This window comes from Ostrea edulis, chromosome 7 (assembly GCF_947568905.1).
Source record: "Ostrea edulis chromosome 7, xbOstEdul1.1, whole genome shotgun sequence".
Taxonomy (NCBI): Eukaryota; Metazoa; Mollusca; class Bivalvia; order Ostreida; family Ostreidae; genus Ostrea; species Ostrea edulis.
Window position 1 is genome coordinate 46,889,820 of NC_079170.1, and position 25,735 is coordinate 46,915,554.

Below are 25,735 nucleotides of genomic sequence, written 5' to 3' on the forward strand. Positions count from 1 at the left end.
ATATGTTGTCAAGATATTCGTGTTGACATGCAACTTATTTATATCGCCAATTTAATTCATGTTGACATGCAAGATAAATAGTTTGGCGTGCACCTTATATATATTATCATGGAACTTATTATATCGATATACACCTTTTTATGTCGACATGAAAGTTAATTTATGATGACATGCAATATTTTTCTCCATGTCAACTTAAAACATGTTGCATGACAACGTAAAAATTTTGCACATCGACATAATTCAATTGCATGTCGTCATACATACATGTATTTTGCCTAATAACAATTATCTTGCCTGTCAGCATAACTATTTTGCGCGTAAACCGAAGTAAGACTAAAGTTGCATGTCAGCTAAAGTAAGTTATGTTCTATGTCATCGTCGGAACCCACTGGTTTTCTCTCCGTTAAACTTCATTCAACGCAGTTTAACGGAGAGAAAACCCGTGGGTTCCGACGATAGTTCTATGTCTACATAGCTAAATTCCATGGATGTCCATGAATAACTTGCATTATGCATGCATATTGCCCGTCACATTCAACCATTTATAGATTTTAGTTTATTCTATTCCAATCATAATTAACTTTTTGGGAAATAAAATTGTGTTGCATGCTGACATAGTTAAGTATCTTACACGTGGACAGAATATGTAGAAAGGTAAGTCGCATGTGGGAGGGAAGAGAACTATGCCGTCACAGTTTAGGTATTCCGGTATATTTGATATGATATAATATTACATTATGTAATGTGTGTGTGTGTGTGTGTGTGTGTGTGTGTGTGTGTGTGTGTGTTACACTGAGATGTGTTCCATGTATACAGTCCTTCAAATAATATATAAGTATTGTACAAGTATACTTTTTGTCTCAATACACCGTGTACATGTATGTACATGTATTTGTGTTGTTGTATTGTACAAGTATACTTTTTGTCTCAATACACCGTGTACATGTATGTACATGTATTTGTGTTGTTGTATTGTACATTATTTTGTTCGTTGCTGTGTTTATGATGATATATTGTATATGTTGTTTTTGGTAGAAGTGGATATTTCACAACTGGTTTAAAATTCTGTTATTCCTATCATCTGCATTATGTAATAATTTCACAGCACAAAATACACGTATTGTGTTACATGTGGTATATTTCAGCTGAGTCAGCATATCACTTCTATTTTTATTCATGATGAGTATATGTTCATTACTTATATAGACAGTATATCTCAATCTTGCTTTGTATTTTTGTCATTTAAGTCATACATATTCATTTATTATAATCCCCTTTTCGACCCTAACTTGGAATATTAAAGCACATCCTATGATATATTTAAGCCGTCAAAAATTGTTTTCCCACAGCATGTCGGATTAGGCAGGTTCCACTGTACATGTACATGTATTTGTGGACAAATCATAAATAAATGCAACACTACTACAATTACACAGAGCTTCTGACCCCTGAAATAAAATAAAAGGAATCCGTAATGATGAAACTCACAAATATTCCCTGCATGTTGACCTACATATTTTAATAATTTTCGTGAATTTTGCCTAAATATGTTGACCTAATGATAAATGTTCATAAGTATTGCCTTTATGTTGACCTAATAGTAAATGTTCGTAAATATTTCCTATGTATTGACCTAATATAAGAGCTGTCCTTTTTCGTGAAATCAGTATATTACTATATCATCTCTACAACATGAATACGTTTACGCAATTTTAACCCAACAATATACGACCATATTAAAGCCCGAGTGGTATTTCAATAATCAAATTCATAAGATGAAAATCTTTATAAAACACTTGGACTTGCCCGACCGATGGCTGGCTTTCATAGGTCTTAGGTCTTTTAATCCTATTATTAAGAATTCTTTCTTGAACTTTATATCCATACGTCGTAAACATGGACATGCAAACTCTATTAATATGTTGCCATTTTTCAGTCAGCGTGAATATCTAGCTACGATACAAAGTTATGTCTAACAATAACATATTGCACTATATTACTGAAGAATTTAAAATTCAAAGCCCCCCAAAAAAATTTTTGAATGGCACTTTAGAAATATTAAATCTAACGGGATTCATATCAGGTCGAGTATTTTTGATCAACCAAATTTTAAAACGTTCCATATTTTTAGCATAACTAGCTTGTATTCGATTTTTTTCTCATTCTCTTCTTATCATACGCTAACATTGCCACCTTGCGCCATGTGCATACTGTATGCAGTTGCAAGGTGATTAACAATTGCTGGAACCGTAGTCGCATGGCAACCATGAACCCGATTTACCCGGCTTTGCGTTTTCTATCTCGGTTCCAAGCCTTTTTTACCTGAGATTGTTGTATACCAATAAGACTTTCACTTTTTTAAATCGGCTTGTATATATCGATCAGTGTTAGTTTCTCACATCAGACGGACTATTAAGTGTAAAAAAAAAAAAATTATCATGGAAGTTTCTCAAAGGCCCAGAACGACAGAGTAAGTAATATAATTTTCATTACAGATTGAATAATGTTTTTAAAAAGTAAAATTTTGAATTTATATCTCTGAGGTTATACATCGGGCATGAAATTTAGAGTTGAAAATTAACGCAACTGTTATACACATGAAAACAAATTTCTTCTGATTATGATCATACAACTTAACAAAAATATTCAAGTGTAATATAATAATGCAAGCCATTTTTATTTACTGCCAAACAAATTTTTATTCATAATTTGGCACATTTCTATTTTTCATAGTATACCTAGGCCTTCACAGGCACGGTTTCGTTGCGATAGAGATACAAACGAAAACCCCAACAGTGCACATATATATAAAATATTGATAACGATGTTCCCCTACAGCACTATGATTATTGATTAAACAATTGATAGTCATATTACTCTATAGACGTCTGACGTCATCGACAGGTCTTAACTACACTCGGTATTGTTTAACTGAAGTACAGACAGATAATAAAAGATTTATTTCACGCATTGACAGGCTATATATTTTGTGCCCCCCTCCCCCTTTCCTTCAATTTAGGATATTCTACAATTTATGTCTGTAATTATTTTCACCACGATTTTGTTCTCTTTTCACTTTTTTTCATGAGAAATTTGTTCTCACAGGTAATAATTTATTTAGAAAATATTGATAACACCTGTGAAGAATTGCTTTTCTTCAATAGATAAAACTGATTATATCAATAAAATGATGCATCACACGATGTGGTGCATTTCATTGAGTCGATTTAAAACCTTGTAAATCCTTCTTTTACGATCTCTGTTAAGAGAGGATTCAATTCAGCGACATTTGGCAAGCAGGGAGCAAAAGCTGGCCATAACGTACGATTTAATTATCACTTTGTAAGAGAAAAATATCATCCACGCATACTTTTTTTTTAAATGCATGTCTTTTTATTTCTCTGAAAGTAAATAAGATCCTTGGCAAGGTAAAAAAAAAAAAAAAAAAATACAGTCATAAATGTTTTTAAGCTGATAAAATAAGATGTAGACATTTTGGAGTTTGATCTGTTGGTGTTCGCTAAATTCTGTAACGCGATTAACGCTGTACATAAACCTTCATGTATTTACCATCTAGTATTTTAATTTGGGAGGGCAATGCTACAGGTGTACCAAACACTAGGAAGGGGGTTCTTGGTTCCGCTCCCGAAACAATCGCTACACCCAAATTAGCACTCACTGCGTCACCTGGCAGAGCTCTGTATGCACCATAAATCATCCAAGCAAAGTATAATCTTCGGTTCAGACCAAGTGATTAAAACTTGATAAATGATGTCATCTGGTTAAGTTTTCGTTTCTATTGAGATATCTGGGATGTCATTTAAGAAATTGACATGTTTCTTTGTTACAGGTTGGATACAGTATTTGTGAAAAACAATTTCAAATGAGAATTTTACATAACATATTGGCAGAGCTGTATCTATACTAATCAAGTTGCATACAAGGATGTCACAATCTTATCAATATTTGTCTTTGAGATTTGCTCATTTTTTAAATCAATTTTTAGATAGTGTCAAAAATATGGCGGTGATTGGGAACCATTCAAATATGGACTGTACTCTAAATTAAATACCTTTATATGTTATATGTTCTTATTTAACTACTGTATCATGATATCAATCCAATCAAGCCTGAAGCGTCAAAATAAGGGCACCCCTCAACCACGCCGCATTTTGAGAACCGAAATTTGAAGAAGAAGAAGAAAACGTACCGATCGAGAACTTTTTACTCTTACACAGCATTAGGTGAAGTACCGCGTATACACACACCACCAACTTTAGATGAAGTACCACTTATACACACACCACCAACTTTAGATGAAGTACCACTTATACATACACCACCAGCATTAGATGAAGTACCACTTATACACACACCACCAGCTTTAGATGAAGTACCACGTATACACACACCACCAGCATTAGATGACGTACCACTTATACACACACCACCAGCTCTAGATGAAGTACCACTTTTACACACACCACCAGCATTAGATGAAGACCACTTATATACACACCACCAGCTTTAGATGACGTACCACTTATACACACACCACCAGCTCTAGATGAAGTACCACTTTTACACACACCACCAGCATTAGATGAAGTACCACTTATATACACACCACCAGCTTTAGATGAAGTACCACTTATACACACACCACCAGCTCTAGATGAAGTACCACTTTTACAAACACCACCAGCTCTAGATGAAGTACCACTTTTACACACACCACCAGCTTTAGATGAAGTACCACTTTTACACACTTTAGAAGAAGTACCACGTATACACACACCACCAGCATTAGATGAAGCACCACTTATATACACACCACCAGCTTTAGATGAAGTATCACTTATATACACACCACCAGCTTTAAATGAAGTACCACTTTTGACCTATATATATGTATGACGTTCCGTCTTCGCTAGCCAAGAGTGACGCTCCACGGTGTTTCTCTTTTCAAATGAACCGAGAAACACCGTGGCCCATCACCCTTGGCTAGCGAAGATGGGTGAGCAAAGAATAGAGAAACACCATGGAGCGTCACCCTTGGCCAGCGAAGATTGACGCTCAACATGCTAAGCCATCAAGTCCACGCCTACTGTGACACGGGACTAGCTCCGTTTTAAGGTCATATCCAAAAGAATCGTGACGCTCGTTTCTAACGCCGGGACGTTTGACAAAGGAATATACACAGCCCTAGGTTTGACGCGGGATAGAGAGTCGAACCCAGGATATACCACTTGCAAATCAAACGCCCAAACTACTCGACTAAAGAGAAAAAAGTGCAAGAGATAGATCATTCTGATCTGTTGGGCACCAGAATCGTTCTTGGATCTATTAACCTAATAAAAGAAATGAAAGAATGATATGGTAGTATACTACGATATATTGTACAGTATTCGCTTTCCATTCTATTTGAAGCCCACTATAAAATTAAGCCTCTCTCGATCTTTGTACTTATCGCGTTTATTTATTTATCCTCGCAATGATTTTTCTTACACAAAATATTATTATTCAATTATCTGACACCACTTGAATAAAAATTTCCTTCTGAATAAAGATCTTTAAAAAAATAAAAAGGCTTTTAAACGAATTCTATTTGATTACATGCTAACTTGACCGCACCATTCTTTTATTCGGAGTTTTTCTCCCATGAGTAGAACTTTAAAAGCTGCCAAACAATCGAACACTTAAAAGTAATTGATTGCTACATTACGATTCGGTCTACATTGAAAACTCAACAAAAGTATAAATAAAAATCACAGATGAGCGCCGTGTTCCTTCATAATTGTTTGCTGTTGTAGATCTCTAGAAAGGTGCTAGACTTCATATAGAGCCTTCGTATATTCAATACAGGTATTAAATATTAACGCACGTGGTCTGTAATCTTTTGGGCGTGCAACGTTCGAAACGGAACATCATTGCAATTAGTTTTCACCAGTATACATATGTATGTCATAAAATAAACATGCATAGCAGGACAGGATCGGATCAAACTGATTATAAGAAGATCTAATTTAGCTCGTGTCAGTTAAAAGTATGTGTTCAATATGAATTTTTATGCATTCTGTTTATTCAATCGACTTTAATTTTTTATATAGTTAATGGAGATTCAAATAGCCACCATTATGTCATCATGTCCCATTTCTGTTTATATCTTTAGGTCAATTTACGCACCAACCCCAGATCTCGACCCCATTATTGAAAGCATGTCGAGATCTCGCGAAGGCGAGAGGTATTGTTTATTTGACACGAGAAAAAGTATTCAAATGTACACGCAATTCGCACAAAATCAGTTCTATTCTCTATTTTGACTTCAAACACAATTTCATCATTATTTTTCAGTGACAAATTGCTCGTTTGCGTAGGAGAGCTGAAATGATTTTGTTCGTCTAAAAATCACAAGATTGAAAAAAAAAAACTGTGCTCACATAAATACGTATATAGCAGCTTGTGTCACTGTACACTATGCTTTCTATTTATGGATGTCTTGGCCAATCCATGACCACGTTCAAATATAACTATAATTACCATGTGCTGAATATGTCTTAATTCACTTCAATGTAGCTGGGGTTTTTATTTGTGTTGTGTGCACCCACAGTTTATATCAATATCACTATATACACGAAATATACACTTCATTTTCAAAAGTTAACTCACATTCTCGGTATTGGAATATCTACTGAAATCCCTTTCTGAAATGGTTTCCTGAGGGTCTATCATTTCAGGTTACATCGATATCGCAAGGGCATGTAGTCTTATTCCGAAGAAAATAAGTTTCAATCATTAAATATAAGGAGTATAAAAACTATTTAGCGTTATATAGCTGAAGGTCATTCCCCGGCTTCGAACCACCTCATGATCACTCCAGCATCTTTTTTCATAAAAGTCATTGATTTCTGTTTTAAAAAAAAAATTGAACGTTTCATCTGTCTTTAAAAATTCCGCAAGAAATCTGATTAGTTTTTCTTTTGATGTAATTCAACACAAAAACTTAGAGGAAAATTCAATCATTGGACAAGAAAATGAAAGACGTCCTGCAGCTTACAGTCATTGATGTCTATCTTAGTCATTCATTTAAATTCAAAAAGATGATGAAGAAGAAAAAATTAAAAGATTAACGATTCAAGTTGAAAAGATCTAAAGTCGAGAGATTAGAGACATCGAACCCGACAAGAATATATTCCTGCATGGATGCATTCGAGGTATTGAATTGTCACCGTATTGTTTTTCGCGTCTATCGTCAGGCGTATTGATTGCCGACAGAAGAATATCAACAATTCAAGGCAGCGTATATATATGCTTACATATTCAATTCATGAAGATAAATACCCACCCAAAAGGGGCCCAGCGCAGTTTAATTACTTTGAAATTTAAGTATTTATACACAAGGAAAAGATTTTTACGAAGAATTTCATTCATGTCAAAATTTTCAATTTATATAAGACTGATGTGTTTTTTATACCCCATGCAACACTTTACATAATTTCAGCAATTACAAACTTTGGACCAAAAAAACCTATATTGCATATTCATAAAATTTAGTAGCACATACAAAAACTGTGCTAAAAATATATATGTAACACATAATATAATTCATAATTTAAAAATGTTTGAGATTGAAATCTTGGGGAAAGACTTCAAAACAGTAATCGCTTCCTTTTGTATATCAATGTTGCATGGCATTATGGTTTTTCTTCTACCAGTGCACTTTTCGAGTTTGTCTGACACTTTACTTACAAATGCGCAGTCTGCGAAGATTTAATCGCTGAAGTTTAATTAATTTAGTAAAATATTTGGTAACCGGATTAACACACAAACTGAAACATGATCTTTGAAATAAAATAACCCGCGGAGTCTGTCACTAGTTTTTAAAATCGTTTAAAGTAAAACCCACAAGGCCCCCGCGATAAGTTACCGTTATTAACAGATGGCCGGTCTCCCCCCATGCAGTGACTATTGAAATCCTTGTTCCGTTTCCATTGCATTACATAGCTACAAATGGCAACCACTAATTGATTACCATTTCTATGTTGTAAAACATATATTTGTTGACAATTTTGGATTTATTTGAAGTTATTGTGGTTGTATTTAAAATGAATGAAACTGGATTATCAAATGAAAAAATGAAGCGGTAAGGTTCTCGTATGATAAAAATTATCAGATACAGTGATTTTGTTTCTATAAAACTTTGAATATGTAACGATCAAGGCTGAGTCGAATATATCAAGGAGGACTATGATGTGGTCTTACAACAATCCATTGTGTCATTTATGGCTCCACTATTAGAATCTAATTTAAATTTAAACTATGCAATAGTCAAACCAGTCCTTATAAGACCATAAACTGAAAATAGTTTAAATCCAGATAACTTTTGAAATAATTGTCATAAACAATTTAAATTTTCAGTATGTGTTTGTATTGGATTTTTAAAAAAGAGAAACCAGCAGTTTTTAAGGTATAAGTACATGTAATCAAAATTTTGATTTAAGTCTCTTCTTAGTTTATCGTCTTGAGGTCTGGTTTTTATCTCCCCCCCAAAAAAAGGGGGGGGGGTCATTCTTTTAAAATAAGAATTATGTTATTATTATCGTCTGCACATACATTGTATGTAAATATTCTTGCATATCCCATAATGTACATCTACTTATTCAAATGAATTGGCATGTTTAACTCTATTTGGAAATTCATCAGGGGCGGATCCAGGAATTGTTGAAGGGTAGAGGGTCTACCATTAAGATTGGTTTTCAAAGGGGGGTTCCAGGGTCAAAATGCCTTATTTCTTACCGTTTTAGCAAACTTTTCTGACGAAAGGGGGGCTGGTTCCAACCCCCCGACCCCTACCCTCTGGAACCGCCACTGAATCAAGGTTTGTAACATAGGATCAAACTTGCTTACCAGGAAAGATATTTGAGTACCTGTTAGATTTGGAGCGAAAGTCCATATCACTCCCCTTTCCCATCCAAGCAGAATCTATAACATAAGAAATGTGACGTCATAAAATGAAGTTGCATCACATGAACATTGGCATCGTCGGTAACCCCGGTCGGTCTCGCTGTCTTTTGAGGTAAGAGACAGTGAGACAGACCTTGAGTCATATACCGACGGTGAAAAATCGGTCTTAAAACTGATGTACCAGCCATGTACCGTTAAAGTGACGTCACTGACGTATGACGCTAACAAAGGAAATATACTTTGAGGGACACCAATTCTATCGCAAGAGACATTTCACACGAACTTCCACACATTCAAATCTACTGGCAGATCCCCTCTTGCGATGGGATAACAATGTAAGCCCATCTTGATAATAAAGTGCCAGTCAAGATTTTTAGAGTTGATTGAAATTTGACCAACACTGATAAAAAAACAAATTGACATACAATAACGAATTATTTATTTTTGCAGTTTATAGATAAAAACGTGATTGTCTTGTGGAGCAAAACACTGTATGAGGGATAGGGGGTGGAGAAAGAAGAGAATGGTCAGGGATTAAGTGGAGGATAGGGAGGGAAAACCGGTTTACAAACAATGTATACAAATGTAACAACGAGTCATTTGTCAACATCAATGCAGATCTATAGAAATAAGTCGTTAATTATAAATATCATGTAAACAATTAAACTGTTATCAGGCAAAATGAATGTTATATATTATGCATGATGTTTAAAGACTCCAAAACTGAAAAGTTGCGGACAGTAGAATTTAATGATTGGTTCTCGGCAATAAGCTTTGTGTTAGTTTATGTAGAGGAAAACAGGTTTCTGTTGATTGATTGACCTCAATGGACTGCTCTTTTGGAATTTAATCGAGGAATGCCACCTCGAAGTGGTGAGGAAAGTTTTAGGAATTTTAACATCCATAAAACATTCATTTTCGTCTATTGTTTTGTTATTTTTAGGATGACCTTTTGGTCAAGGTACGATCCAATTAGGCAGGTGAAAGGATCCACAGATCACTGGGCCAAGTACAGACAAGAGGTAAACAAGGGGTAAAATTGTAGGCATGCGCAGTAACTGTAAATTACGAAATTTTTGAGGATACTTTAGTTTTGCGAAATATGCGTTGTCAGTTTGTATACTCGAACAAGGACAATTTTTTTGGCAATCAATCGATTTATACGAGGAAAAAATGCATATTCTTAATATTGCAAAAATATTTCAAAAATGAAAGTAGATTTACTGTATGGGAAATGGTAGAGTATGTTAGCTAAACTATGAATAGACTAGTTTAACCCAACCAACTGTACTGTAAAAACTTAGATTTATACATTAGGTCCATAGCCTATCAAATTGTACCCCAAATATATATGTACGATAGTTCATTTTTACTCGTATTTTATGTTTTGTGTTGAAATGTATTTTCAGATGTTCAGTAGTTGCAGAATTTTTTATTATTATTTTTTTTTTATGATTTTCAACTTTGAGCCAGATCGAAAATTTTATTAATTGCAATATACCTGAATACAGAATACACACTAGAGGCCCAAGTATTAACCCAGAACTATAAATTTGAAGCGATTTAACCTAATTCAAAGCAGGTGGTGTTGTAATGATTGAATTATCACCATTTGCTATACAATTCTCTATCTGGGACAAATTTCCAAAAGAAAAACTGTCAACACTCTCAAAAGATTTGCCATTATTTGCTTTTATTCCCGCCGGCCAGGTCCAAGTGGTTTATTTGTTCTTTTCAGAAAAAAGTAAAAGGTCCTTTTAAATGGTTTGAAAATTTTTACAATAAAAGCGCAATTAAATTTAAAGAGGTGAGTTATCGGGAAACCTCTGGCAATCTGTGACAAATGCGGCGGACCAAAATCACGCAGACGACATTGGCAAATATTTGTCTATGGATCAGATTATCTGCAGCTATTCTCTCGATAATATAGCTGTCAAAAGATTTTCATGCCCCCTTTATACTAGTATTGAAACGAGATAATGAGAGAAACAACCGTATTAACTTAGCTGTTCTACATATAGTAGTCTGAAATACTTTCCAAATAGGTATACACACATACTTATAATACATGTATGCATTTACTTAACATGTTGATGTACAATAGGCAGTTTGATTGACTGAGTAACATTCTTTCAGTTTTAGTTTAAAATTCGATCTTTATGACATCAATTAAAAGCGTTTTTTCGAGTAATGAATAAGATCATGAGGAGTAAATCTTAACAGCAAAGTACGCCATCAAGATACACCACGCCTCGGTGTGAATTATACGCCGCTTCGCAGTCTAGAAGAGTAATCTGCACCAAACCATGGTATAACCCAAGGACTTACTTTGCTATTAATTGAAATTCATTTCTCAATTACGCTGATCTGCTACAAATCTGTTAATCTATGACAAAACATATAACGCACGTGCACATTCGAGGAAACGGTTTTGCTAGCTATATGCCTAATGCACTAGCTACTGCTGGTATTTACATGTATCAATCAAACAAAGTTGTATATCAAATTCTTTTCAACGATCATACTGTTGAACTACCACATGTCCCTAATATATCTCTAACACACACTGTAGTTAAAAATCCGTAATCTCATAAGCTATCATTAGGGATCAGTCACATTTGTTTCTTTACAACGAGATTAAAACGAAGATTATGGAGGATTTAAATTTCTATCAAACAATTGTTCGCCCCTTCAGCTCCGGTTACGGCATTGTTTGGGGACTGAGAATACACATTCCCATAGCTAGAACGTTATACGCCGATAAGTAGTGACACTATCATTATAAATTAACTATCGTCTGTTTTCTGTTCAGACAGCATTGTTGTAAAGCCCACGCGGGGTAGATACACAACACTCACATGGTTAAGCGTCTTCAATGTTTATAGCGAAACACTTTTTCTAGATAATACGACTCTGCACAATTCTCAATGTTTATGTATCGCCGAGATCGAAAATAATCCGTACACAAATGTAACCTTGAGCATATCTTTTGAATCAGGAAGATATTTCGTTCTTGATAAACTGGAAGGTTAAGATCGGAGCCTCTTCAAGGTCAGGGTGAAGATTATACATGTATGTCAAGGTCAACACTCACATTCTTCACAACAGGTTCCAGCAACAGTCAAGCCTGCATTATCTGCTTTGTCTCACAAATACATATTGACAAATGTTCTAGCCGCAGGGGTGATAAACTCGGGGGAGAGGGAGGGGTCGATGTAACCATTACTAATTCACTATGGTGTTAACTAAAACTTACTTCTACTTAAAAACATTCAATTTTTCTCTCTTTTTTTCAGACAGGTAATCATTTAGAGCTAATTGGACGTGAGTATGCAAGCAATACAAATTAGAAAACGTATGCACTATTCATATTAAACAGCAGCAAAACGGCACACAGTCACGATTTCCATAATGGGCTGGTAGCCTTCTGTACACCGGTAGTTGTCAATGACGTTCGTCGAAAAATGACGTCAGATGTCACATCTTTCTACATGTACACTTCTACAGTTCTGCTATTCATTCACCAGAAATCAGTTAATGAAGCTACAGAAATGATAAATCGTTTTCAATCGACCATCCAATGCTGGTGATGGGTTTCCATGTTTAAGCTTTATTTTAACCGCTCAGTGATGGTAGATGACATTGTATCTGCGAATGAAGATAGATCTAGGGTAGCCTGAACGGATTCATCTTCGGTAGACATTTAGAACTTGTGCAATTCAAACGTCACAAGTTTAATATTTCTTTTGCACACTTTGATATGTATCTTCTAATGTTTTATAAGATACCTGTAATTCTGTTCAATGAACGCCATTCATGCTACTCGGAGGAGCTAGATTGCAACTTTTAGAAAATAAGGGAAGCAATTCTGGCTCCTTGGGTCTATTTTTACCTAAATCTGCTCACTGGTTGGACTAATTCACTTGTGTGTATATTTTAGATGACTGTATATATTGTATTGTAATATGTGTAATCAGGAATGGTGATGGGTACAAATTGTGCGCTTCTCGATGGACCATGTTCATGATTTTGCTGTTCTGCTATAAAACCCTTGTCCGGATTTTGGTGTAAGTTTTGAATACATAAATTTGAATTCTGAATCATCACAAGTAATTATTTCCAATTTTGAAAAATAAAGACTAAATACATTTATTCATTTATTTATTTATTTATTTTTTTTTTTTTTTTTTTTTTGAAGAACTGCAATATTTCTTCGGAAACTTTGTTGTTGTGTGTGGTTAACTTTGATATTATGTGTTTGATACTAAATGTGTGGGTAGAGCTACGTGTAGTTTGCGGTTCGTTATATTGAAACTTACAGCAACCGGACAACAGACCAGTAAAAATCATGACACATCTAATGTTTTACAGCGCACCGCGCTCAACAAAGGGCCAGGGTTGTTAGTTACGCACAGGGTAGAAACATTCCTTATAAAGAGAAAACTTTTGATGAATTGGTTGTAGATGGTTTACGAGGTACAATGCCCGGTGCATATTCCAGTAGCCGTCCCAAGAGCACTTTTAACAAAAACCATTATAGGAATGTGTTCTCTGAGCGAGCCAAAGAGGGCTTCCGGTACTGGCTGATACAACGTCCTAAACCTACAAGTTGTAAGTATTAAAACAGAAGTGTGTCATAATCATAATATATGTAAACCGGAAGTGTGATATATGTTAACCGGAAGTTGTGGGCTTGTGGAAAAGAGTGTTAAAAAGTAAATGGGTTTTTGTGTGGGTAATGAATTAATGAAATCTATACTTATCACTTTGGAAGCTTAATATGACATGTATATGTATTACAATAACATCGATATTTGTGTCACTTTTTTGAGGAATTTGCATGTTTAGTTCTAATTTGAATTTGAAGATTGTTATTAATATATTAATCAGAACGGAAAAAATATAGCAACTGGGACGATGTATCGGATGTAGTTAATAGAGCTTGCTTAATAATGAATTGGGTCACTGTAAGGAAAAGTCAAAGTACTTTATTTTTAAGTTGGACAAATGAAGTAGTAATGCAGAAAAATCCAAACATTCAATACTGTACCAAAGTATTGTCATTTATATTTGTTTAGCTGCCTGATTAATCAAATTTCAAATTTCTGTGATCTGTCACATGGTCCACAAACAGATCATTCGAGGACAACTTTTAGACTATTTTTGTTCATCGACGACCAAACTATTTGTTTCCTTAATTCAAAGGACCCTTTTCATTTACGCCAATTTGAGAACGTTTTCTGTATTTTTTTTCATACAATGATCAAAGGTCCCAAATTTTCTCATATTTTGATGACGTATTGCAAAATAATGTAATTGATGCTTCGTCCATAGAAACTGACAATTATTATTACAATTTTACCAAACTTATACTCTTGTTAGTAATGAACCTGTTAGGTATAATGAAGAAAAAGAAAGCGTTCTCAGTTCTGCATGTATTTATAACTGTTGCTGCTTCACTAAATTGTGTTTTGTTGTAGTCGGAAAATACGGAATGGGTTCATATAAAACAGTTCTAGGGATTGGAAACGCTCCGAGGTCGTGATGTGAGTCACGTGGTCTGTGTCATTCAGAAGTGTTTGATTGATTTTCGTTCGTTTGTAATGTCATAAGTATTAACTTTTACATTTTTAAATGTAATTTAGTGATGTATATGTGTGCACACTATGAAAAATAGCATATACTAGATAAAAAATAAATTCTTTATTGTGTAAAATATATTATTAATTTGATTATAGTATTATTTGTTTCTACTGAGTTTAATATGATCCATGCATTGGACAAGTTTATCTATAATTAGGGCCCCGTGCCAAAGATCTGGGTGATTAACGTTTTTATTCGTCTGTCTGTCATCCCCTCCATCAATCTCCCCATAACGCTTTTACGTACTCGATATCGTCAGAAGTTTGAAATACATAACCGTCATATCTTTTATATATTTAATTATCTATTCATACACTGTATACATTTGCAAAAAACAAAGAACAAAAAAAAAAGAAAAAGAAAAAAAAGAAACATACAAAATAATTATAACAAGCTGAATGGATGTTTTTGAGAAAGGTTATAGGGAGAAAGTCCTGTACTGAAATTTTATGCATGTAGAACTATTTGTGTATAAATATGTTTGAATGGGTGGTGAATGAGAAATGTGAATGTGAAATGCAAAATTTCATGGGTATCACACTAAGTTATTTGGTACTGTATGCATATATATTTCATTGGAAAAATGCAAATTTAAAAAAAAGATAGTGAGAGATAGAGAAAGGGAGTTGCATACAGTCATTGTGTAATACATTAACAATTGAACATATATTGGGGGGAAAATCAATGAAATAATTGAATAATTGATTCCAGCAGGTGTCAAACATATCTTTTTTACCATTATTATATGCAATATGTTTTTGTGTTTCATATTTTGATACATTCACATTTCCAGCGTTTTTGTCTCTGACACCTTTACTATACTGTTCATAATGACAGCCATTTCTGCGGAACGCACTGCAGTTGTAGACAATACTATCATGAATCTTAATCAATGTAGTACGTCTAAATAACTAATAGGGAATGGCGACAAAAATGAAAATAGAATATAAGCATAAGAAAGAAATCTTACTTTTGAAAATACATGTCGGGTTTGAACTACTAACATGCTTTATGGAGTACGCAGGCGTCGCAGTTCATACCCTCAGGTACTTTTAAAAGTGAAAATCATGTGTTATACGTGTACCTGATAGCTAAAGGAAGACACTTGTCCACATTTTGAGGTCAGTTTGTCAAAGGACAAGGTCGAATTCCCCTATAAGAGGCACCAGTCTCAACATTTCCTGTTTGGCGGGGCCCTGATTGACTTTCTAGTATTTTCTAGTTGTTGTTTTTTTTCTTCTAATTTTAACCTCTTTGATATTTCTTAACATTATTTTCATTTTCAGTTGGAAAATACAGCCTTGGTGCCAATCATTCAGTCATAGGATTATGTAATGCTCCAAGAACTTAATTTATTAATTATTTATCATTTAAATTTATTTTTCAACGCACTAATCTATGTATACATGTATCTGGTTTTATTGTATCTGTAAAAGAAACGAATACTAGTGTTATGTTATTTAAAATTGTGATAAAAAGCGGGAAATGGTTCATAAATTAGTTTTGCACATCCATTTTGTCGCCACGGTGTCTGTCGGTGCGTGAAGAGCCCTTGTGTGGCAGCTTGCCATGAAAAGATCGAATCTTTCTAACGTGAATGATCGATATTTCTGCTAGGACTACATCAAAAAAGAAATTATGTTGTGGTTGAATTCAATTAATTACTTTTTATTGTTATGATTTTTGTCTCTTCTAAATTTTTTGGAACGACATTCTTACCACCGCAGTATTAGCTTGTATATATGCATTGATCGAGTTTAGACATTTGCATGATTTAGATAATTTCTTCGTTGTATTAGGTTACCTCGTCATTTTTTTGTATACATGTCATAAATAATGCAATTTTGCAATAAAAGAACTATAATATGCATGCGTTATGTTGTTTTTAACATCATTTACAGAATGAGTGAACGGCTATCGGTTTAACTCGGTGCTTTCTGGTGTGACCTTATCAGCTGTCTGTGGCCCATAACTAAAAGGTTCAACTGAGGTCTATTAAGTCGAATTTTAGTCTGTTATGGTCAAAATAACAGAATGCCAGCAAACATCATCTACAAAGAATTCAAACATTTAACAGTTTATTTACAAATACATCAATAAACAAAACATGTTTGTAAAACATATATGCCCCCATGGTGCAAAATTGAAAAGGGTTATACACATGCGTCATTTAATTGATAGTAGTATCGCCAATTCAAAATATTGAGCAGACAATATCTTCCTATGTCAAGAGTGGATTGATTATGTGACCTAAAAATCATTAGGGGTCATCTACTCCTTCTGCTATACCAAGTTTAGTGTCAATTAGGAAATAATTTTTAAATTATAGGAGACAATATATTACTATGTCCAGTTTAACCCTTGACGTTTGACCATGTGACCTCAAAATCAATAGGTCATCTTCTCCTGAAGAAGTACCAGTGCACCAAGTTTGATGTCTTTCAAGCAACGGGTTCTCAAAATATTGAGCGGACAGTATATTCCTATGTTGAGTTTGACCCATAACCTTTGACCATGTGAACTCAAAATCAATATGGGTCATCTACTCCGTATGCTGTACCAGTGTACTAAGTTTAATGTCAATCAAACAAATAATTCTTAAAATATAGGAGATAATATATTACCATATCCAGTTTAACCATTGACCTTTTTGACCATATGACCTCAAAATCAATAGGGGTAATCTTTTCCTGAAGATGTACCAGTGTACCAAGTTTGATGTCTCTCAAGCAAAGGGTTTTCAAAATACTGAGAGTGAACAGTATATTCCTATGTCCAGTTTGACCCTTTACCATGTGACCTCAAAATCAATAGGGATCATCTTCTCCTGAAGAAGTACCAGTGAACTAAGTTTGATGTCTGTCAAGTAAAGGGTTATCAAAATATTGAGCGAATAATATATTCCTATGTCCAGTTTGACCCTTGCCCTTTGATCATGTGACCTCAAAATTAATAGGGGTCATTTACCAAGTTTGATGTCTGTTAAGCAAAGGGTTACCTAGACATTGAGCGGACAGTATGTTCCTATGTCCAGTTTGACCTTTGACCATGTGACTCGCAATTTCAAAAGGGTTCATCTTCTCCTGAAGATGTACAAGTGTACCAAGTTTGATGTCTGTCAAGCAAAGGGTTCTCTAGACATTGAGTGGTCAGAATATTCTTACATGTATAATAATAATATATAAATATAATAATGTATGTCCAGTTTGCCTTCCCGTGGGGATCTGAGTTAGAATAGGTCCTCAGTACCCCCTTGCTTGTCGTAGGAGGCGACGAAATGGGGCGATCCTTCGGATTAGACCACAAAAACCGAGGTCCCGTGTCGCAGCAGGTGTGGCACGATAAAGATCTCTCCCTTCTCAATGGCCATAAGCGCCGAGCATAGACCTAAATTTTGCAGCCATTCACTGGCAGTGGTGACGTCTCCATTTGAGTGAAATATTCTCGAAAGGGACGTAAAACAATATTCAATTAATCAATCAATCCAGTTTGACATTTGACCTCAAAATCAATCGGAATTATCTACTCTTTGGGATGTAACAGTGTACCAAGCTTAATGTCTGTCAAGCAAAGGGTTTTCAAGATATTGAACGGACAGTGTCTTCCTAAGTCCAGAGTAGATTGACATTTGACTGTTTGACCTGAAAAACAATAGGGCTCCTTTTCTACTCATAACCAACGCACATATGAAATATTACGATCAACTGAATGGATTTCAAGATATTGAGCGGAGAACATGTGGTCTACCGACCGACCGACGGACAGGTGCAAAGCAATATGCCCCTCTTCTTTGAAGGGGGGGGGGCATAAAAATATTATCAAATCATAGTACGTCTAAATTGTCCGATGCTGGTTTACCGCCAATCTGAATATAAACTGTCACAAATCGATCGTGAAATCCAAACCCCGGATCTAAACGTTCAAATGTAATTTTACCACAAAATTCATATTAAGATGAAGTTTCCTATTCCATCCTATTTACGATTCTGGTAAACAGTTACTTCATCTATATATTGATTTTAATCAGAACGTCTAGTATCTTGTCTATGTCACAAGTGTCAATTAAATACAAAAATACACACACACATTTTAAACATTTTGAATGACAATATCAAAAATCAATTCTCCACAATTCAACAACTGAATATTTTTAAAAATATCAAAGCAATAATACTGAAACTGAAATACAGTATATCCATAATACTCTTGATAAGGCAAATGCAATAACATCATTATCTTTGCCTTTGATGTGTTTAAAATCAATATCATACTCTTGTAACAATAAACTCCAGCTTGTGAGTCTTTGATTCTTGTTTGACATTTTATGCAAAAAGTGAGAGAGTTGTGATCCGTAAAAACGAGAATTGGAGGCAAAGTAACATTCAAATAAACACAAAAACGCTGTAAAGCTAACAACAAAACAAGACGCTGTTTTTCAATGGTTGAATAATTCTATTGACATTTTGTAAGTTTCTTTGAAATAAAGAGGAAACAACTCCATCTACATTGTCACTATGTTGTCGAAACAAAGCAACACCTACTACTACATCACTAGCATCTACAGTAAGTTGTTTAGAAAAATCTGGGACTGAAAGTACTGAACTACGCATGAGGACAGATTTAATTTAATAAATTTATTCAACTCAGTCCTTTATCCATTTAAATTTAACCTTATTTTGGGAAGTGGACCAACTATTCAAGAAAAAATTGGACAAAACCAGTTATGCCCAAAAATTTCAAACTCTTTCTTGTTTGAAGGAATCGGGAACTTTGCGATATCTTTCACTTTAGCCGTGATAGGTGTTACGTAACCTTAACCCAATTTATGACTAAAATATTCTACAGTAGGATGACAAATGCAGCTCTTCGCAAGTTTGCTTTAGCCAGGATATCGAAGAATACACGAATGATTCGGCAATGTCCATCCGATATATCGCTGTAGATGATAGCATCATCAATGTTAGCTGCACATCCTTGAAGGTCATGAAGAAGTAAATCATCCTCTGGAAGGTAACTGGAGCATTGTTCAAGCAAAGAGGCATCACTTTGTACTGGAAGAGTGCATTTGCAGTCACAAATTCAGGAATTTCTTTGGCTCTTTGATTTAATGGTACTTGTCAGTAACCTTTCAGCTTGTCGAATTAATGACAAATTTTGCATTTCCAATTTTGTCAATACGGTCATCGATTCTAAGAATCAGATACGAGTCTGCTTTCGTGACAGAATTCACATTTTTGAAGTCAGTACAAAATCGGTAGGTACCATCAGGTTTCGGTACTAGAATGGAAGGTGAGCTCAGATCAATAATGTCAATGCCCAACATGTACAGCACTTCTGTTCTGAAGTACGGTAATTTCCATGGATTCAAAACATAAGGATGCTGTTTCATCGGCCAAGCTTCACCCGCTATAACATCATGACCAGCAGTATTGGTCGTCTTTATTGGAACACTCATTAATATTGAAGGATAATTAGCTATGAGATGTTGAACTTGTACTTTCTGGTGTGAATTTAAATGTCCAAGTTTGGCATCAAGATTTGCAAGAATTTCAGAGAAGCGGACATTTTTCACTAGTTTCTACTGTAATGTCATTTTCAGTACAATCTTGAATCTTTTAACATTTGTCAAAGTGGAAAATTTCGGTAACATCTATCAAATTACTCTTTCAACATGTTAATGTGACAAAATCGGTTTCCATTACGCCAGTCAGATATCTTAACTACATAGTTCACAGAACTAACCTTGCTTTTAATTTCATATGGACCACAATATCTGGCCTGTAATGAATGACCAAGAACAGGCAAAAATACAAGAACTTTATCACCTGGTTTTAAAACTCTGTTCCTGGCATCTCTGTCGTACCAAACTTTCATTTCGGCTCTTGAGATTTTCTTGTGCATTATAAAGTCTCTCTTTGAAATTAGATACATAGACTAACAGATTAAGAGCACTAGTTTCAGTCAGCCATTTCAAAGGACCTCTAACTGTATGACCAAATACTAATTCACAGGGATAGAATCCAAAAGACTCCGAAGTGTTTCTCGAGCAGCAAATAAAAGAATGTGAAACCCTTCATCCTAGTCTTTATCATACTGGTAGCAATACGTCTTTATCATAGTTTTAAGGGTGTGATGAAAACGTTCAAAAGACCCCTGCGACTCGGGATGATAAGCAGTAGACTTATAGCGCATAACACCTAACTCACGCATGACCTGTTGAAACAACCCTTACATAAAATTCGAACCTTGGTCTGACTGAATGGTCATAGGCACTCCTCTAATTTGGTTTACCAACCATCTGGCAAACATGACACGACTTGCACAATTCAGAAACACCCTTTCTCAAATTGGGCCAATAAAAATGAATCAAAATAAAATGACTCAAAATTCTATTACAAGTCGTATTGACACCTAAATGACCTGCCATGGGTGTGTCTTGAGCTAAACTCATGATGTCCCTACGATATATTACTTGGACCACTATCTGATGAACACCACGCCATACTTCATCCTGGGGTGCAATAGGTTGTCGCCATTTTCGCATACGAATCCCGACTTTGAGGTATTAGCACTCTCCGACTTTGGCGGCCTCTTCTGGCGGACGTGTCCTCTTGCTCAGTTGGACAATAGTAGGGTCTTATTTTCCTCCGACAGTAACTGCTCTCTACTGTGGGTGCCCTTGTCCTGGTGTAACTGCAGTGGAGACTCGCTGTTATATGGCTGTATGTTTTCACGTAAATTACCATCAGGGTAAAACAGGAAAATGTAACTGGGGTCAATTTCATGAGATTAACCAACTGTCATAATACCAAGGGGTTGAATATGGTAAGCCTCGATTTCTTTTTCTGGTCATCGATCTTGTAACAGCACAGACTGGATAAAAGTCGTCGTCTTCACCATCGGACGCGACATTCAAAGTGATTTTCTCACAAACTATGGGATCTGGTAGAGTTTTGCCACCAGCTAAAACCGTTGCCTAGCAACAAAGAAACGCATTGAACAAGAAACAAGAAGAGTAGGTTGAACACCTACGATGTGGCCCAGTAAATTTGATTTCAGATAAATTCAATGTAGGGAAACATCAATGACGCCTAGCTCCACACCTGGTAATGAAATAATTTCCCCAACTCAAAACAGTTGATACAATCCGTTAACATTAAACTAAATACTTATGTACTTTTACTTTTCAAATTAAATAGATTTAGTATATCCTGCTATGCTTTTAGAGTTTGTCCTTCTTGGACTATTTCCATTTATCTCGTTCAAATATGGAAATCATTACCAAATATGGAGACAAGTCAAGATCAGATGATTTTCATCGATATGAGGCAACACGTATACACATAATTATGTACAAATAGTATATAGGTCAAACAGAGAGAAAATAAGGAGAACAGACAATATCACTGATTTCATAAGTTTCTCTACATTCCAGAATATAATGAAATTCATCTCCAAATTGATTACAATGTAGATTCTAAAATAACGTTCATTTCTTTGAATATTTCTTCATCTGCCTACATCGACAGGAAGTAGATGGTTTGTAGAATTTCTGAATTTAACAATGACTTTTTGTAACTTTCTTAGTAACAAGAGGCCCACATGCCTAATTAATTGGTCACCTGATTTTTTTTAAGGTGTCGCTAGCCCCAAGGGCTATGAACTGCACTAGTACTTCGCGCTGGTATAGTTTTCATGAAGCTATCTCATAACGAAAATTGCAATGCAGTAAACAGATAATAAAATTTTGAAATATGGGAGAAGGGTAAGGAATGAATGGACATTGGCAAAATAATTTGGGACAAAAATAACAGTAAGATGCTGAACGAAAATGTATGAACTTTTCACAGTGAGGAGAGGTGACAGGGAGATTATTAGTATGTATGTTTATAGCTTGTTTGGGGTGAAGTTGCTTTTGTTAGAGAAAATGTGTAACAAATCGGAATACAAGAAATGAGTGACCAGAGGTCAAATATTTATATACATTATTTACAAGAGAGAAAAAAAGAAATTAAAAATATGCAAAATCTTAGAGGTAAAATTGGATATGCAATGTTAAACTAAAGAGTTTTTTTTTTAATGAAAGCATTGTGTTGTTTTCGAATTTGAATATAAAAGTAATGTCAACAATGCGTATATTTTTCAAATGTAACAAATAAGGTAAGGAATTCGGGAACATGTACGGAGGTATAAATGTGAGGAACAGATCTAGAGGTAGCAGTCTTCAGCAGCTGATACAGACTTTTGTCTCTGACTTCCATTTATACAGGTCAGACACTTTGTACACTTGTACATTTCTGAGATAACTTAATTTTCAGATGGCTCATTTAATGTTTGCACTTTTATAATAATGTTTTATTGTGTACTAGGTATGACTGTGTATTATTCATTGTAATCATTAATCATAAAAATGGAATGTTTTAATAAAAGAGTAGTTGATACCAGGCTATTCCAGCCTGCGGAGCACACTGGTCTAGAGATGCGCTAGTCCTTGGAGTCTAAATTATATTGCGAAAGTCAATAAAAAGGCTGGAGTCAACTGTAAATGACGTGCAGGAATGGTACAATAGTTCCACTTGTCAAGAATTGCACAGCCTGGTAAAGTGTGAAGTCCTGAGTTATTCCCCATTGCCTACATCCTCTCACTGGGTAGAGTCTACCCTCTCACTGCCATAACTCGGCGAAAAAGGCACACAGAGATCCCGGACTGTCATACGATTATATGTTTGTTAAGCTTTGTGTCATAGCTGATTTAACTATACTTCTTCAGTTATTAGTTTGTATATACAGAAGTCGAAATCAGTTATGGGACGAAATTCAATATGATATAATGCACTAACGCGTATCATGAAGTATGTCGGTGTAACATTAGATAGTGACCCCGTTGAAAAACGACCCCAGGGGTCATTTTTCATCGATTGTTTTCATCAATTTTTAACGTTGAAAATTAACCCAGACCTTTAATAACTACCCTTCCAAAGCGTGAAATTTTGACCCTTGATAAAAAATTACTCTTAGACACGGTATCTTCAAGAGATCATTTCTGGTGTGGTCAAATTTCAACATTGAAAAATTACCATCAAAGTACATTTTATTGTTTTCTGTACAGTCCACATCTCGGACAAGTGGTGGGGTCAATTTCCCAAAATAAACAAAATTGTTCCTCTATTAACGTAAGGACAATTTTCATTGGTTGAAATAACGAAGGTATCCGGTGATGCCTAATATGATTCACTAGTGTGTTAAATAACACTGTATGGCTATTCAGGACCTGCCCTAAAGTCAAAACTCTGCAGGGGTTCAAAATTCAAAATTCCCTACCCTGGGATCATTAGCATTAAAGAAGCATCAGCGGATAATTTCGTTATTTCCAACCAATGTTGTGTAAATCATAACTTCATTATTTTTCTTATTTAAGGTAATAAGGTATTATATCAAAGAAACCAAATGTTTTCAGAAATGTGCTTTTTTGTGTTAAAATCAGTTGTTTTCCCCCAACATGAAGAATTCTAACATATTCATTGGTCATATTTTTTCGATGTAATCTTGTATAATGAATCATAAAATATGGAATTGTTTATTTTGTCATTTTTTGCTTGATATAAACGTTATTCATTGTTTCCAGAAATCTGTGATTTTTCATGTAAAATCAGTCGTTTTCCCAAAAATGATTAATTCAAATATGTTTATTGGTCATATTTTTTTCAGTGTAATTTTTTAGATAGTGAATTCTAAAATATGGAATTGTTTGTTTTGTTGTTTCCTGTCTGATATAACAGTTATTGATTGTTTCTAGAAATCTGTTGTTGTTGTTGTTGTTGTTTTTTTCCCATTGCCCCGAAATTCAGAGAACGTACGAAAAATAATCTAAAGATGGTTGAATTTGGTGACACTAATCGCAATCGATCAGAGCAAGAGTAAGGTAGAGTGTTTTAATATTGCGCAAATTTTGGCCTTTAATGCCTTCTCTCTCTCTATCTCTCTCTCTCTCTCTCTCTCTCTCTGGTCCGTGTTTGCCTAACTATCTATTTTGCATTGCTTATAGGATTAATGAGATTGATCATTGTTCGTTATCTCCACCTTTCATGCATATATGAGTATGACCATTGTCAGGAGGAATCAGCTGTCAGGATCCCATAAAGTAACTTACATATGGTCATACTCTTTGACAGAGTTTCAAATATTGATGGTTGTGTAATTTCTAAAAAGAAAATAAAAAATCTTATAATGACCCCTTTCCCCCCGACCTTTTCCCACTCCTTCAGTTCAACGTTCCTGTATATATAAAGAGAAGAAAGAAGCGTATACGTAGGCAAAAGAAATCCGTAAAAGTGATTTCAACTTGAGGATCTATAGAGTCGTTTTATTCATTTGGAGCGATATTCAGATAAAGAAAATATTGAGGAAGCTCCTTGTTCCGAAATCAGCTGTGATTTTTAAATATCTAAGCCAAAACTAATAGTGCCATCAAAATGATATTTATCATTATTTCAGAGAATATCATTGACACAATTCATCTCCTACTGGGTGTGTATGCGCTCCTAGTATTTTGCTATGAAAATCATCTGATTGGGTCTTTTACACTAGTATTTACAATGGGGAGCTTTGTTTCTTCAACAAGCATATATGAAGATGAAATCAGATCAATTAATGGTGTTGTATTGCAGATTTGTCCTGTCTTCGTATAGGTACGTGCAGCTTAGGTTTGAAATTCTGTTTCCGTCATTACTGAATATACATGTAGGTCGTTTTTCACACGATAACTGCATGGGCTGGTGGTTTTTCAATACACGCGGTATATGTACATGTATTTGCTAGTTTAGTTTGGTTCTGTTTAAGTTTCATTCAACTTTAAGGGTGGGGGGGGGGGGTGGGGCACAAGTGAAAGTCAAGTATTACCCAAAATACTCGGCCATTATTGGTGCCAAATCTGTAGTTTTACTCACATTATTTGTAAATTCGCCACTACAAAATCTTGTTTCTTGCCTTTAGAAAGTCATAAGAAAACGACCTCTTGGTGGGGGGGGGGGGGGGGGGGGGGGGGGGGGGGGAATAAAGGGGAAAATAAAAAGTACATGTATATATAGATTTCTTGACTATTAATGACATATATAAGCAAAATATT

General features: G+C 35.0%; 1 protein-coding gene across 6 annotated transcripts; it reads left to right on the forward strand.

Annotated features, from left to right (window-relative positions):
* Nucleotides 1–2,214: 2,214 nt before the first annotated feature.
* Nucleotides 2,215–16,476, forward strand: LOC125655923 (uncharacterized). Of its 6 annotated transcripts, none has more exons than XM_056144575.1 (6): nt 2,215–2,473; nt 9,911–9,989; nt 12,264–12,291; nt 13,432–13,578; nt 14,448–14,513; nt 15,897–16,476. In XM_056144575.1, exons 1-5 carry the CDS (start codon nt 2,442–2,444, stop codon nt 14,510–14,512), a joined length of 351 nt encoding a protein of 116 aa, XP_056000550.1. In that variant the 5' UTR covers nt 2,215–2,441; the 3' UTR covers nt 14,513; nt 15,897–16,476. The 6 variants fall into 6 exon arrangements, with proteins under 6 accessions (XP_056000550.1, XP_056000548.1, XP_056000549.1 ...); XM_056144574.1 differs by lacking the exon at nt 2,215–2,473 and adding an exon at nt 7,940–8,146; XM_056144573.1 differs by lacking the exon at nt 12,264–12,291 and having other exon boundaries at nt 13,335–13,578.
* Nucleotides 16,477–25,735: the final 9,259 nt, after the last annotated feature.

Bases quoted from the DNA above. Each gene is read 5' to 3' on its own strand.
- LOC125655923 (XM_048886458.2), top strand. From the start codon at position 8,109: ATGAATGAAACTGGATTATCAAATGAAAAAATGAAGCG. The intron at 8,147-9,910 runs GTAAGGTTCTCG...TGTTATTTTTAG, and splicing joins TCAAATGAAAAAATGAAGCG to GATGACCTTTTGGTCAAGGT. The intron at 9,990-13,334 runs GTAAACAAGGGG...ATCTAATGTTTT, and splicing joins GGGCCAAGTACAGACAAGAG to ACAGCGCACCGCGCTCAACA.